The 16,242-nt window shown below is 35.0% G+C and overlaps 2 protein-coding genes and 1 long non-coding RNA gene across 3 annotated transcripts; all 3 read right to left on the reverse strand.

Moving 5' to 3' along the window:
- Window positions 1-551: 551 nt before the first annotated feature.
- Window positions 552-5,126, reverse strand: LOC136798835 (uncharacterized). Its single transcript, XM_067055508.1, has 6 exons — window positions 4,390-5,126; window positions 4,172-4,234; window positions 3,907-4,080; window positions 3,735-3,794; window positions 3,226-3,594; window positions 552-664 (listed from the first exon to the last, which is right to left on the reverse strand). The coding sequence occupies exons 1-6, from the start codon at window positions 5,093-5,095 to the stop codon at window positions 552-554; spliced, it is 1,485 nt and encodes a 494-aa protein (XP_066911609.1). The 5' UTR covers window positions 5,096-5,126.
- Window positions 5,127-5,134: 8 nt separating this feature from the next.
- On the reverse strand, window positions 5,135-7,000 carry LOC136798831 (uncharacterized). Its single transcript, XR_010845437.1, has 3 exons — window positions 6,971-7,000; window positions 6,623-6,756; window positions 5,135-5,341 (listed from the first exon to the last, which is right to left on the reverse strand). It is a non-coding gene; the product is annotated as an uncharacterized lncRNA (long non-coding RNA).
- Window positions 7,001-10,121: 3,121 nt separating this feature from the next.
- On the reverse strand, window positions 10,122-13,082 carry LOC136798836 (uncharacterized). The gene is made up of 4 exons (XM_067055509.1): window positions 12,563-13,082; window positions 11,095-12,293; window positions 10,790-10,889; window positions 10,122-10,147 (listed from the first exon to the last, which is right to left on the reverse strand). Exons 1-4 carry the CDS (start codon window positions 13,080-13,082, stop codon window positions 10,122-10,124), a joined length of 1,845 nt encoding a protein of 614 aa, XP_066911610.1.
- Between the last annotated feature and the right edge of the window lie 3,160 nt (window positions 13,083-16,242).

The following is a 16,242-nucleotide window of genomic DNA, read 5'->3' on the forward strand; positions in this document are numbered from 1 at the left end:
TATCAAAAACTTCAATCTAGAGATATTGCATCTAAAGGAAAAAAAGTAATGGAAAAATTAACAGACGAGACTCCATCAATAAACGCTCTCTCAAATTACAGAAACATTGGATATATCTACGCTCCCAACGCCCATTTTCAATTAAAGTTAAAGGACAACGCCAGAAAAAAGTTTTCTTCAGCAGAAGATAATTTTTTAAAACTAGGAATTCAAAAATATGGTTGTGCGTGGTCAAAAATTTTGACTGATCCTGAATTCAAATTTCATTCTTCAAGGCAGGGGGCAACATTATGTCGTAGGGCCCAAACTTGTAAATTGACTTGACTTAAGAAAGCTTCAATTGTGTTTTTTTTATTATATTATTGGAAATAATCAGACATACAGAAAATATCAAACTGAAGCCCCTTCACTTTTAGATGATTTTATTTAAATAATGTTTACAGGCAGAAGAAAAACGGTTTTTCTCAAAGGGTTGTAATGAGTTCACGGACAACGAAACATAATTCTGTTTCATTTTGAATTTTTCTTTTTCTCTTCTTTGAAATATATCTTCAATTTCGATCGTCACTTCGATTGTTTCTCTTTGAAATTTTTCGTTTGACCAGTGTTTCGTCTTTGCCGTGACACCTTTCATCGTCAGAAGAAATGACAATCACCTCAGGTTCTGAGATTAAAGAAAACACACATTGAAAATAGTGAAATTTTGGGCGAAATTTAGAGTAGAAACATCAAATAGAAATACTACAATGACTAAGTCGCATCAGGGATGGATGTGTGAAGTTGCTCAGCATTACCTTTTTTCTTTGCACCGTATAGCTTCTCCATAGTGTACTGACTAAAACAAGTGCAATTTTTGTTGAGCATCTCATCTTCCTTTTGACTTTTAAGATCCGACATCTTTACCAAAGTTTTCAAAATTTCTAGAGAGCGTCCCACTGTTAAACTGTAACAAAACATTATGTTCCAAATTTCAAAAGGATCGATTTATTAAGTATATCGCAAAAATACTTGGATATCGAGTCAAAAAAAAGTTTTTTACAAATCCGGAGGGGGATCTTAATTTCGGAATTCTTTTTTTCGAAATTGAAGACCACAGCGTAGACCGTTAGACCATACAGAAGACCGTTGATTTTATGAGAGTTTCTATGGGGAGACCTTCAGACCGTCAATCTTTGAGATTCTAATGTTATAGAATAGGTAAAAGAGCATCAAATTCATAAAGTTCTAATTCAAATTCGATTTATTCTACTTTGAAAATGAAGACCAGTATGTAGACCAGTAGACCAGGAGTAGCCCGGTGGATTTATAGGAGTTTCTATGGGGAGACCTTCAGACCGTCAATTTGTGAGATTCTAAAGTCATACAGAAAGAAAAAAGCATCAAAATTTTCAAAGTTCTAAGTCAAATCTGATTGATTCTGTTTTGAAAATGAAGACCATTCTATAAACCCTTAGACCATAAGAAGACCGAAGATTATATGAGAGCGGAGAAATCATGGAAACTAAAGTGAAACAACTGATAAATATCGTCCCAAAAATGTCAAAGTTTATCTGTTTAGGCTCAAAATGGTTCAATGAAGTGAAGACCATTCTCTAGACCCTTAGACCATAAGAAGACCGAAGATTATATGAGAGTTTTTATAGAGCAGGCCATTAGACCGGTCAAATCATGGTAGCTAAAGTGAAACATCTGAAAAATATCGTCCGAATATGTCAGAGTTTTTCTTTTGAGGGTAAAAATATTTCAATAAAGTGAAGACCATTCTGTAGACCCTTAGACCATAAGAAGACCGAAGATTATATGAGAGTTTCTAAAGAGTAGCCCATTAGACCGGTAAAATCATGGAAACTAATGTGAAACAACTGAAAAATATCGTCCGAAAATGTCAGCGTTTTTCTTTTGATGGTAAAAATATATTTCAATAAAGTGAAGACCATTCTGTAGACACTTAGACCATAAGAAGACCGAAGATTATATGAGAGTTTCTATAGAGTAGCCCATTAGACCGGTATAAAATCATGGTAGCTAAAGTGAAACATCTGAAAAATATCGTCCGAAAATGTCAGCGTTTTTCTTTTGATGGTATAAATATTTCAATAAAGTGAAGACCATTCTGTAGACACTTAGACCATAAGAAGACCGAAGATTATATGAGAGTTTCTATAGAGTAGCCCATTAGACCGGTATAAAATCATGGTAGCTAAAGTGAAACATCTGAAAAATATCGTCCGAAAATGTCAGAGTTTTTCTTTTGAGGGTAAAAATATTTCAATAAAGTGAAGACCATTCTGTAGACCCTTAGACCATAAGAAGACCGAAGTTTATATGAGAGTTTCTATAGAGTAGCCCATTAGACCGGTATAAAATCATGGTAGCTAAAGTGAAACATCTGAAAAATATCGTCCGAAAATGTCAGAGTTTTTCTTTGAGGGTAAAATATTTCAATAAAGTGAAGACCATTCTGTAGACCCTTAGACCATAAGAAGACTGAAGTTTATATGAGAGTTTCTATAGAGTAGCCCATTAGACCGGTAAAATCATGGAAACTGAAAGAGAAAATCTGAAAAAAATCGTCCGAAAATGCCAAGTTTCGCTTTTAAAATTCAACATATGTTTTCAAAATGAAGACCATACTGTAGACCCTTAGACCATAAGAAGACCGTAGACTTTATGAGAGTTTCTATAGAAGAGACCGTTAGACCGCTAAATTTTGAGAATCAAAGTGAAAACAAGTAAAAGTGTATCAAAAGCTCAAATTCCCGCTTAAAATAAAAATGCCCCGGTAGGTAATTTTAAGACTGTTCTATAGACCGTTAGACCAGAAGAAGACCGTTGATTTTATAAGAGTTTCTATGGAGTAGGCCGTTAGACCTCCAATTTGGAAAAGGAAGGTCAAAAATGTTCGTTAACGGCTCAAAAATGTTTAAGAATTTCAAAGTGTGATGTAAAATTCGAAATGCCGGGGGCAAAACTTGAAGACAGTTCTATAGACCGTTAGACCAGAAAAAGACCATAGAATTTATAAGAGTTTCTATGGAGTAGGCCGTTAGACCGTCCTATTAGGGAAATGAAAGATTAAAATATTTTTCAAATTCTTCAGTCTGCGCTTTGGCTTCATGTGAAATCTATGGTGGAAATGTTGAAGAAAGTTAGTTCAGATTTATTGATCAACACGAATTTTAATTTGTATTTCTCCTTAAAAAAACAGAAAGTTACAAGATTTACCAAAATGATGGAGTTGAAATGCGAATGTCGATTTTTTCCCGAATAGACTTGACTTGCTCAATGCAAGATGGAGATAACGTTTGTAGAAAGCCCTGGTGTCAAAGGTAGCACGTGGTTTGTTTAAGACTAAGAAAGCAGCATCATCTCTTGGCTTTGCCACTGTTGGTGGACGTGGAGTTGTTAATGATTTGACATATTTGTCATGGATCTGGAAGATTGAACAGGCCACGGGCCCGTTGAGCTTTTTATAGCCCAATTTCTTGAACAAAAACTTTCTGACCAAACGCCAATACTCGACAAGATTGACTTCTTCGATTTTAAACCTTCTTGGAGATTTTAGCTCATCCTGTTTGATGGGACTTTCCACAACTGAAAAGGGAAAAAAACCACGTGTCAAAACCCAAGACCACAAGCAGTTTTGCTTCACTTATCACGACCAAGATAGAGAAACATAGATTTGCCATTCATAGACTGAATCATGTAAAATAACAAAAAGCTAAAAAACTTACCGTCGTTTGACTCTGTTCTGTTGTTAGTTGAGACGATTCTTCTTTCGTCAATTGAAAACGCTGAAAAAAGAAAAGCAACACTCGGTTCATTGTCACAATTCCTCATGGTCTTAAAAAATGCGCAAAGGGAGCATAGATAGAATGTCTAATAAATCATCATCAATCATCTTACTGTTTTCTGCAGAGACATGATCGATAAGGTCATTCAGCAACTCTCGGATGGTAGTATCGTCTTCATCGTCGCTTGGAAGAAACAGTGTTCGTGATCTTTTCTTTGGTGGCTCGATATCGGAGAGTTCGGCCTCTGTCGATGATATGATGCCAAGCAACTCGTCGATATTGAGAGCTGTAAACGAGAGGAGAAGAAATGTTTTGATATATTGAATTTGAAACGACAGTTGACATAAATCCAAGCTGAAAATTAAATGAAAGCTTACCGTCAGACTCGAAAAGATGGTTTGGCTGTTCAATGTCACTCGTCCTGCTCATTGATGTCGAATCTATATGATAGAAAGATTTATTTTTCAAACTCGTATCTTTCCAATACCATACACTTAGAAAGGATGAAAGTCAAAGTTGTCAGTAAATCCTTAATAATTTAGCTTTAAAGAGCAAGAAGTTCTGTGTGGAGAGTTAGTAAGGAAGTAGTACCCACCGCTTTCTAAAACCTCATCAACATCCTCATCTACACGAAAGACTTCCAGCTCTTTTGTTGACGAGTCGACCAAAGGGACAGAGTCATCTGCTTCAACGACACAATCTCGGATTCGATCCAGTTCTTCTTTTTCTACCTCATCCTCAAGAATAGTCGATTCACAACGCACATTCTGTGGTAGGGTGTAGGACAATTCACTCTGATCGATAACGTCGAGGTTGTTGTTTATCATGTCAATTAAATACTTCAAACAATGCATTGCGTTTTTGCGAATCCACTCAGGTGCTTCTGGGCATAGTACCTCCAGCTCACGTGTATTGACATCGGCAATTCTTCTGAGTACAGACTTTCTATCCTTCTTTGGAAATTTGGGAACATGGTTGCAGGTAATGAACACCCCAGCATTCATTTCTTGTAATTTTGGATCCTCAAATTTCACTGATTGCGGAAATCGTCCTCCTTGGAATAAAACCTTTACCATGTCTGCAGATGTCATATCCTTGGTCCATTCATCAATTATCAACAGCTCCGTGTCAGACTTTATCATTGACAAACCAAAAACACGCTCTTTGGTAACTGTGGCAATCTTTTGCTCAGGAATAAGACCGAAAAACATGTTCATCACTGATGTCTTTCCACTGTCAATATCTCCGACCAAAACCAATCTCTTGCTTTTATGGGGCACTTGAAACGCTAACATGCACATAGATATTTTGTGAGCCAATTTCGCTTGGTCTTCTAGTGTAGGACACCAACGTTCAAGGGCTGAAGCAAGATAACCACCATGACATGTGGTTCGGTGCGGATCAAAATCGTGGTAACTACGCGGGGTAATTACACCATAATCTTCAGGAGAAAATGGACAATCGACAAATGCTCTACTTGAAAGTTTCAACTATGTGTTGTTCTTCACTTCGATGAAGTCATAATCCACTTTGATTTTCGGAAACAACTGAAAAAAAAACATAATCAAGATCATTGTGGCATACTAAGATCTTCTTGAATTGGAAAAATCTTAAAGTTCTCATTTTGATTTCTCGGACTCACTTTGTAATTTTGACGGTCCAACGGTCTCCTGCATACAAGGTCTCTTAAAAACGACGGTCTATCATATGGTCTAATGGCCTACTAAGCGGCCTCCTTCGATTGCAGAAAAATTTATCAAAATTATAAAGCTTTGATTGAAATTTTTCAGAACCACTTTTGCAAAATCGACGGCCTAACGGTCTTTTCAATACATAGTCTCAAAAAAAATACGGTCTTTCATACGGTCTAATGGCCTACTAGGCGGCCTTCTACAATTTCGGAAAAATCTTTCAAAATTATAAAGTTCTCGTTTGTAATTTCTCAGAACCACTTTGCAAAATCGACGGCCTAACGGTCTTTTCAATACATAGTCTCATAAAAATGACGGCCTATCATACGGTCTAATGGCCTACTAGGCAGCCTTCTTCGATTTCAGAAAAATATTGCAAATATATAAAGTTTTCGTTCGAATTTCTCAGATTCCTTTTGTAATATTGACGGTCTAACGGTCTTTTGAGTACAAAGTCTCATAAAAATGACGGCCTACCATACGGTCTAATGACCTACTAGGCGGCCTTCTTCGATTTCAGAAAAATATTGCAAATATATAAAGTTTTCGTTCGAATTTCTCAGATTCCTTTTGTAATATTGACGGTCTAACGGTCTTTTGAGTACAAAGTCTCATAAAAATGACGGCCTATCATACGGTCTAATGGCCTACTAGGCGGCCTTCTTCGATTTCATAAAAATATTGCAAATATATAAAGTTCTCGTTCCAATTTCTCAGATTCCCTTTATAATATTGACGGTCTAACGGTCTTTTGAGTACAAAGTCTCATAAAAATGACGGCCTATCATACGGTCTAATGGCCTACTAGGCGGCCTTCTTAGATTTCAGAAAAATATTGCAAATATATAAAGTTCTCGTTCGAATTTTTCAGAACCATTTTGCAAAATCGACGGCATAATGGTCTTTTCAATACAAAGTCTCATAAAAACGAAAGGCTATCATACGGGCTATTGGCCTACTAAGCGGCCTTCCTCGTTTTGCACAAACCTTTCAAAATACCATATTTCTTTGCCATTTGTATTTCTTAGAGGCACTTCAGAAAATTCTTTCAATAAAAAGTTTCCTAATGTTTACGGTCTTTCATAAGGTTTAATGATGTACCACACAGTCCTACGACGTACAAGTCTAAACACTTACCTCAGTATGTACGTTCGACATATTTTTCTTCAATTGTGATTCATTTGCAAGGACTAGTTCTTTTAATGAAGGGTTCAACTGCAATTTATAAAGATACGCTCCAACATCAAGAAATAATTCGAAAGTAAATCGAGCTGCAAAAGAAATTAGAAAGGTTTAAAACAGAATGTGAGAGTAATTTAAAAATACGGTTGAGCTAGGAAAAATATAGTACCAACTATATTAAATAATTTTATGCCCCCTTTCACGTTTAGGATTGGTACAGTTCCAAAAATATTTTCATTTTTTCTCCAACTGAAAAAAATACACATAAGTTCAAATATTTTGATGCTCAAAGGCGAAAGTTACCATTTTTGTTTTTTGCGTAGATGTTGCCACGACACAATCTGTGAACGAGTTGGTTCGTCACTTTTGCAATTTTATCAGCCGCTTTTGATATTGAAGTTTTAGGTGGTTCCACTACTGGCCTTGCTATCTCGTCGGTCGAGTCGTTCATGTGAAGTAGGCCATCCTCGTATAGGTATCGACTTGCGTTTGAAAAGGAAGCCATGATTCTCGAGTCAGCACAAAATAAACGGCATGGTTTTTGTTCATTGCTTTCACAATGAGCGGTTGCTTCTTCGTCGGACATTGCAGGATTTGCCGCTTTAAAACATTGCAACATGCTATCTGTAATCAAATCCTTAATACATTTCTGGTTGTGGTCCTGAGAAAAAAAGAACAGCTTGTTGAAAATGTTGGAGTGTTGTAGTGTAAATTTAGGATAGATAAAATAAAAAAAATTGATAAATAGCGTCTAATTTTGAGGAATCTCTAAGTGCTTGAACCTCGAATATATCTTACACCAGCTGGCACACAACGTTGTTTCCACGTTTTTATAACGTTCACAACTTCCATATAACGTTAGATGAACGTTGAAACAACGTTGTGTGCCAACTGGGACTTGATTCAACTAGAAATCATAATCAACTCAGAACAACATCAACCAGTAATTTAGAAAATTAAGACAAACCACTCATACCTTGACCGTCTGTTTCAAGTAGGCCAACACAATAGCGTCAACTTCATCACCTTCAGACTTTGGACGATGACACTTTAGGGATTTGATGTCAAACTCGATGTCAGCCGTATGATGGAACTTCTGATAAATTTGGTGCGGCTGTAACAGGGACTTTAAATGGACAATAAAATAAGTCACCGAGACACGAAACGGAATTGGTTCCCCAAGCTCACACTCTTTTGGATTTTTGCCTTTCGGATTTGATTCTGTGCCAGATATGCACGAGATGAAAAACTTAATGTCCATGTTTGCAAGTGCGTTGTCTAGACGGTATCTGATGTCTGTAACAAGGAGTCTGTTGCTCTCCGTGAACATCGCCCTGCATGCTGTCACGGTGTCACTTTTCTTTATCTAGAAAGAAAGTGATAGCCCATATTGAAAACTTTTCTGATTAATTTTACTTTCAAATATTTTATTTGGTAACGGACGAAAAAAAAGCTACAAACAGAGGAGGCTACGGCGTTAGAATATCCCTCCATATGAATAAAGTACATAAAAATAAAAAATTCAAATTAAAAATAGATAACTAAATTTATTCCACTTACCAGAGGCATGATGTTGCATTTCAAAGACCGAATATTCTTTGAATCATTGAGCTGTCTTGCCGGTCGCCGGTCGTAAAGACATTTTAAAATTTGAGACACACACACTCAAAGTGAGAGAAAAACGTTCCACTATGTACAAATCAACAATCTTGTTGAGTGATTCTTGCGGAACAGAAAAAAATACTACCGTTTATATTTTATCAGAAACTTATAATAATAATATGGTCAAAATATTATATTTATATCTATCATATTATCATGAATATATCATAATATGGTTAATAAGGTATCTATACTATACTACCATATTATAATATATCATAAATGTGATGATGACCTTCTTTGGCCATTTGACAGGTACAGATTCTTCTCATCAATTATGAGAAAGTGAACAATAATCAGCACTATTATGACAAAGATTAATTGTTCCCTTGAAAACTGATTTTACTGTTCTTAGTGATAAGAGAACATTTTTTTCGTTTGTTTGAATGATTGAATGAGCATCTATATTGTTCCCATATCACAAGGGAATAGAATATTCCTCCAATGAGTAGAACAAATTATTCTTTGCGGTATATTGAAATTGTTCCTTCATATAAAGGAACAAATAATTCCCCGCGGTATATCGAAATTGTTCCGTTAAATAAGGAATAAATAATTCCCCGCGGTATATTAAATTTGTTCCATTATATCAAAGAACAAATAATTCCCCGCAGATTATTAAAATTGTTCTTTCATATAATTGAACATCTTTGAGTCCAAAGAAAAGAACAAAAAAGGGTCATTGTTGTGACCCGATTTGTCCTATTCAAAGAGAACAAAAGGGAATAAAATGGAATTCTCAAGAGTGGAGTTTCTTAGATTGTTCCATAAGGAACAAAAACGAGACTTAATTGATGTTCCTTCACTGTACATCGCAGCGCGACATTAAATGTATCAATTTGGGAATCGTTCTCTATAGAAAAATCCCTAGAAACCGAAAAAAGAATAGCGCCATTGTTAGTAATCCTTTCAAAAGTGATAAAAATCCTTTGTTATAACAATTGCTAGTTGTTACATAACTTGGGTTTTTGTCTGACGAGATGGTATAAAATCAACTACATTAAGGTATCTTATGCTGTTACAATCAATAAAAGCCAAGGGCAAACTTATGAAAAAACTGGCATAATTTTGCGTCAACCATGTTTCTCACCAGGTCAATCTCGCACTTATTTCTACCATATGTGTATTTATGTAAAAATCGTAAATCTAACATATGTGTAGATATTGTAAATCTACCATATGGTGTAGATATGTAAAAATCCATAAATCTACCATATTAGTAGTTAAGGTATAAATACTATCCAGACAATCTAAAAAGAATGACAAATAACTATTAAAAGAGACAAAAAGAACGACAAACCTTAATCCTAACTAGAAAACGTAAAATGTAGAAGCAGCAAATTTGTAAAACATAAAAAATGAAGCGACTGCTTAGGTAGAAATTTTCGTCATCTTTCGTGACTTCATCAGCATATAGCTCAACAAAAAATGATATCCTTTTTATATGGAAGCTAGAAATTTCACAAAAACGTAAATAATAAAAACAATTTAAAAGCTATAACTATGTACAATAAAATATCATAAAAATTCTATTCGATCGAAATTCCCTAGATACAATAATAAAAAAATATATTCCTATGAGACTGCATAATAATACCGCAGTAATAATACAAAAAAAAAAAAAAAAAAAAAAAAAAAAAAGGCTAAAATTGAAAAATTAGATATTAAAAGAAAATTCGCAAGGGAATATGCACGCAGACGTAGATTGAAGTATAAAAACGAAAAAATCGACTAGAACTCCCTTCTGGGTTTTTCAGAGAAATAGTCTAAAATAAATAAAACAGAAATCTAATTACATCGGATAAAACAGTAGATCACCTAAAGTGTATACAATAAGCAAATATGTCTTAAAATACAACCCCCAAAGGGTAGCCCCCTAAGGAGGTCAACACAGTTAAGTGTAGCGAAAGGCGCTCGATACTGAATACAAATGTAATCATAAAATAAAATAAAATGGAGTTTATTGGGTCACAACTTCACATTCATTAAGACCATTTGGGAGAAGTGTTTTAAGTTTGTATTGCCAAAACCTCTCCCGTTCACGGGTATCTTCAAAATTTCTACCCTGGTCGATAAGGGTAAATTCAAAATCAGAAAACCCAGAATGGCCGGGGAGATCAAAATGATTATGAAGATGTTGCTGAGAAACAATGTCAGTCTTATGCCGTTTATTGCAGGACTTATAGTTTGCAAATCTAGCCCTAAATTGAGTTGTACAGCTACCGACATACTGAATCCCACAAGTTTTGCAAGTAAGAAGATAGACAACATTAGTTGAGCTGCAATTCAGATGAACTCCTCTAATGTCATAGGTCTTATTCTTGTTATCTGCAAAACCTGAGGTTTTCTTAACAAAAGGACACATTTGACAGCGGTTTCCGTCACATCCTCCACTTGAGCCTCGGTTGCCGTCTGGAGATGAAATTTTCGCACGGACTAAAAGATCTTTGAGGCTTTTACCTCGACGAAACCCAACTATGGGGACATCACGGAAAACCTTTTTGTGATCTTTATCACCTGTCAACATGATGTGTAGTTTCCTAAGCAAAACTCCAAGGTTCTGGAACGCAGGGTGAAACGTGACAGTAAGTGTTAGTTTATATGTTTTCTCACGTTTCTCCTGACGTAGAAGATCCTTGCGCTTTTGTCTACGCGCATCCAGAACCTTAGTTCTAACTAACTTCTGATCATACCCACGTTTGATCAGCCATATCTCCAGTTCGTTGCAACGTAAGTCGAATTCATGGGGCTCTATAAACCCTTACGTCCAAAAAATTGATGGATGTATTAGAGTATTCGAAAGTAAATTTAACACTCTTATGGGTTTCATCGCTATTTAAGTGGTCGAAGAAAAGTTTCAGAGATTCTTCACCATGCTGCCAGAGAAAGAAGATGTCATCGATATATCTCCACCAGACTAAAGGTTTAAGATTGTGTGGTGCCGAATCAAGAATCTTTTCTTCAAGATCACTCATGAAGAGAATGGCATAGTTTGGTGCCATTTTAGTACCAATCGCTGTACCTTGCTTTTGTTTAAAAACCTCACTGTTGTGTTCAAAGATGTTATTTTCTAGAACACATTTCGAAAGCTCCAAAAGACTGCTGGTAGAGATTGTTTTTTCATCCCTACTATCAAAAGCACGGCGCAGCGATTCTAGACCATCCTCATGGGGGATACTAGGATAGAGACCAACTACGTCTGCAGTGCATAAAATGGTATCAGATGGTAAATTAGGAAGAGAAGAAAGCTTTTTCAAAAAATCATTTGTGTCTTTTACAAATGATTTGACCTGTTTAGCTAAAGGCTTTAGATGAAAATCAAGAAATGCCGAAATATTCTCCGTATAATACGAAGAATTTGAAATGACAGGTCTCCCGGGAACCCTGTAAAGTCGTTTGTGGATTTTTGGTAATAAATAAAAACGACCAATCTTAGGGTTTTCAACCAGAAAATAATCCAAAGTATCTCTAGGAATGTCACCTCTTTTATCAATAGAGTCAATGCAAGACTTGACAACCTCAATGAGCGGGCTAGCATCCCCACTGAGCTTCTCATACACACTCTCATCTCCCAACTGCGACTCAGCTTCCCTAAGATAATCCTCCCGATCCCAAACCACAATACACGAACCCTTGTCAGCCCCCTTGATAATAATTGAAGTGTCATTCCGTAGAGAATCAATAGCTTTCCTTTCCTCCTTAGAAATATTGTGTTCCCTTATTCTAGTGTTAAGATTAAGAATTTCTTCTTCCAAACGACTAAGATACATCTCAATAGCTGCATCTTGGTTCCTTGGGTTAAAATTCTTAGACCGGTTCGATTTCTTTTTAAACTGATCCGGCACAAAATCACGTTCGTCGTTTCGAAAAAACCACTTCAACCGAAGCTTCCTCCCAAAGCGCTCAAGATCGTTTTTAAGAGCAGCTTTGTCAACGAAACGTGGTGTAGGAATGAATTTTAACCCTTTGAAAGAAGAGATATCTCAGCCTAAGAAAGTCTACGTTTAGAAAGATTCAAAACATTCTTAGAAACAAAAACCCCTTGAAGACGCTTATTTTCTTCTTCCCCAACCTCAGACGCTACCCCTAATGGCGAGATAACATGGCTAAAATCCCCATTATTTTCTAAATTTTCTGAGTTAGAGTTATCAAAATTATTGTTCATGATGTCCGTTAAATTAATTAAATTATCCATATCAGATGACAAAGTATGTCCATGCTCAGCCAGATTACTTTTGAAATCAAAACATTTTAAATGATGATCATCAAACCTTTCCAGTGCCATTTCCATCCGATCCTCATCATGTTTCAGTAACTTTCTCAATTTCTTCTTTTCCGTTTGACAATGTTTCTTTTCTTCTTTTGATAAAAATCGTACCAATTTGACCCACCAATCCAGTATGTCATCAAAATCTTTCACCGACTCTTCAATCTCACATAACTTTTCCCAGAATGTTATTTCAAATCCCATCATTTTATCAACTATACCAATTATCAGAGTTTCTAAAAGATCCCGTTCCGTACTAGCGATGGTTTGGTTCCAAAAAACACACATTTCATTGGAATCGAATTCAATAAACGCATTCTTTTTTATTTGTAAGCCAACTGGCGTAGCATCAACAAACTTACAGCATTCGAGGAAAACCACATGAAAAAAATAGTTGTATGTTTTGACTGCTGATCGAAATGCAGAAATAATTCCAGCTTCCTCTTCTTTATCTTTGATTCGGATATCATTTGTTGAGCGAGGCATAATAATAGAAAACGTAAAATGTAGAAGCAGCAAATTTGTAAAACATAAAAAATGAAGCGACTGCTTAGGTAGAAATTTTCGTCATCTTTCGTGACTTCATCAGCATATAGCTCAACAAAAAATGATATCCTTTTTATATGGAAGCTAGAAATTTAACAAAAACGTATATAATAAAAACAATTTAAAAGCTATAACTATGTACAATAAAATATCATAAAAATTCTATTCGATCGAAATTCCCTAGATACAATAATAAAAAAATATATTCCTATGAGACTGCATAATAATACCGCAGTAATAATACAAAAAAAAAAAAAAAAAAAAAAAAAAAAAAAGGCTAAATGAAAAAATAGATATTAAAAGAAAATCCCGCAAGGGAATATGCACGCAGACGTAGATTGAAGTATAAAAACGAAAAAATCGACTAGAACTCCCTTCTGGTTTTTTCAGAGAATAGTCTGAAAATAAATAAAACAGAAATCTAATTACATCGGATAAAAAGTTAGATCACCTAAAGTGTATACAATAAGCAAATATGTCTTAAAATACAACCCCCAAAGGGTAGCCCCCTAAGGAGGTCAACACAGTTAAGTGTAGCGAAAGGCGCTCGATACTGAATACAAATGTAATCATAAAATAAAATAAAATGGAGTTTATTGGGTCACAACTTCACATTCATTAAGACCATTTGGGAGAAGTGTTTTAAGTTTGTATTGCCAAAACCTCTCCCGTTCACGGGTATCTTCAAAATTTCTACCCTGGTCGATAAGGGTAAATTCAAAATCAGAAAACCCAGAATGGCCGGGGAGATCAAAATGATTATGAAGATGTTGCTGAGAAACAATGTCAGTCTTATGCCGTTTATTGCAGGACTTATAGTTTGCAAATCTAGCCCTAAATTGAGTTGTACAGCTTAATCCTAACTATGTAACGTTTCCAGACAATTTAACATTTAACTTAACCCTAACCCTAACTATCAAAAAACGACATATTTCAAACCCAAACCCTAACTATTAAAGTACGAAACAACATATTTTGCCATCCACCACCCTTACGCGTGCGCATAAGTCTTTATGTTAGAGCATTTACCGTATCTAGCTGCACATATGGTAGATTTACGATTTTTACAAAAATACACATATGGTAGAAATAAGTGTGAGGATAAGTGTGTTGCTCACACACGGACAATTACTTTATGTTGCTTTTTCTTCCAAACGTGCATTCAACTGTGTTGAAGTTCAAATTTGAAATTCATTCCCACAAGGGTATGCTAGCTGCAAATGTTATACAAAAAATGTTGTATACCCTCAGATTTTTTTATTTTATTCTACTTTGTTTTTCATGAGCTACTTACTTAGGATGTAAAAGGAATGATAACTGCCAGAACAAAGAGAATTTGATTGGCTAATAATTTTTTCATTTCAATCGTTTGTTGAGTCTTTCTATAATGAGATTGTGTTTCTGTATCTAATCTAGTATCTGTCGTAGCTTTTCTTACTTGCGTTGGTTTTCACATTATTTTTGATTGCGTTGGGCAGGGTATTGATAAGAAATTGACATTGTTTGTGGAAATTACAATTTTGATTACATACATGGCTAAACATAATTCAGGCATGAAGTTATTTCTTTTTTATGATTTTTGTTGGTGAAAACGTTCAGAACTTCCCAGACTTAGTCAAAAATTACAGAAAATGAATGAGCGAAGTTTTTTATTATGTACAGAATAATAGTGTTTTAGTGATTCAAGGTTTGCTATTTCAAATTTAACGAAAATGTAGATTTCATGAACGCAAGATTTCCAAATGCCAACTCATTACGTATATTTGGATTGTTCATAGGTTCATTTTTAAACTTCTAAATATAACTAGTTTTTACTTTTTTACTTTAGTGCTATATTCTTAACAAAAAAGAGAACTATCATTGTGTAGTTCTCCATTTGAGTTGGACAAAAAGGGTGGCTGTCAACAGCTACGCGACACTTGGCTTTGTGCACGACTTTATGACAGGGCTCAGCCTGGAGTCAAGTAAGTTTGGAGATGTCATCAAGGACACATTCAAAACAGCGTATAAACGTAAATAGTTTTACCCTACATCTACTTATTATATGCTTCGGTGTTTTTGATAAGAAATAGTCTAGTGAGATTTTGACCTGGGGCCAGTCTGTTTCTAGGATCAGTGATCGTTTTAATGGGGGAGTCCGCTTTAGACCATGCTTAATTTACCTTTGTTGTCATTTATTTTAGAATTCTTAAAGAAACCAAAACAACCAGGCTAGAAATACAGACCCTCCTGAAGGTAAAACAATAAAATATTTTTATGCACAATAAGTTAAACAAAGTTTTTAACTACACTGTCAATGAAATAAAAAAAATATAGCTCAGAAATGAGAAAACTTTAAATAAAAATAAGGATATATATAGGCTTAATTGGGGCATCAGTTGGCCTGCAAAATTTAAATGTTTGTCAACCAGTAGTTGAAGGTATAGCATCATCCTTATATACTTTTTTAGAATCTGATACATCACTTAACAATAATTTAAAATAATGATAACTTGAATTCATCAAATCCTTTTACATTTTATGAAGGTCTTTTTTTCTGTCTTTAACTAAAAAATCATTTTTTTAAACATTTTATAATTCTTGTAGGTTCAACATTTTCCGAAAATTATCTAATTGGTCAGTACGCGCCCAGTCACTGAGCAGAATTTTCGCTGGGTTTTTTATATATTTCGATGCGCGCCTGACCTTGCAAAAAAAGATAAACAAATGAAAATGAAAACACAGGTTCATTTCTAAACAAAATTGCCGCTGGAAAGGAGCTTTTACAAATGTGGCTGATGTTTTGATGTAGTTTAAAGTGGTTTTTAAAGTTTATTGAGTTTGTAAAAGAGGTTTTATGGTAAGTAATTATGTGTGTCTGCCTGGGTTTCCAAAGTTTTGAGATTCTGTCAACAAGGGTTTACTCACAGACTGTGTCATTCAAAACTGTATCAGACTTTTTTAGTTGCACCAGACTCTAAAATTTTAGAAACTTTGTATGTTGAGGTAAGAGTTTTGTTTTCTGAAATTTTGAGTCTGGATACCCAGGCTACTGTTGAAGGTATTCCTTTAAACTTTTTCAGAATCTGTTACTAATAATTCATATTCAAAATAAATTCAA

This window comes from Clytia hemisphaerica, unplaced genomic scaffold, assembly GCF_902728285.1.
Source record: "Clytia hemisphaerica strain Z4C2 unplaced genomic scaffold, Clytia hemisphaerica genome assembly, whole genome shotgun sequence".
NCBI lineage: Eukaryota > Metazoa > Cnidaria > Hydrozoa > Leptothecata > Clytiidae > Clytia > Clytia hemisphaerica.

Excerpts from the sequence above, each read along its gene's own strand:
- LOC136798836 (XM_067055509.1), bottom strand. The coding sequence starts at position 13,082 with ATGCCTCGCTCAACAAATGATATCCGAATCAAAGATAAAGAAGAGGAA. Across the intron at positions 10,890-11,094 it reads CATCCATCAATTTTTTGGAC|AACCTTGGAGTTTTGCTTAG; the intron begins GTAAGGGTTTAT and ends CCTGCGTTCCAG. Across the intron at positions 10,148-10,789 it reads CATAGTTGGGTTTCGTCGAG|GTGATCTACTGTTTTATCCG; the intron begins GTAAAAGCCTCA and ends TATACACTTTAG.
- LOC136798835 (XM_067055508.1), bottom strand. The coding sequence starts at position 5,095 with ATGTGCATGTTAGCGTTTCAAGTGCCCCATAAAAGCAAGAGATTGGTT. Across the intron at positions 4,235-4,389 it reads TGATGAGGTTTTAGAAAGCG|ATTCGACATCAATGAGCAGG; the intron begins GTGGGTACTACT and ends TCTATCATATAG. Across the intron at positions 3,595-3,734 it reads CAGAACAGAGTCAAACGACG|TTGTGGAAAGTCCCATCAAA; the intron begins GTAAGTTTTTTA and ends TTCCCTTTTCAG.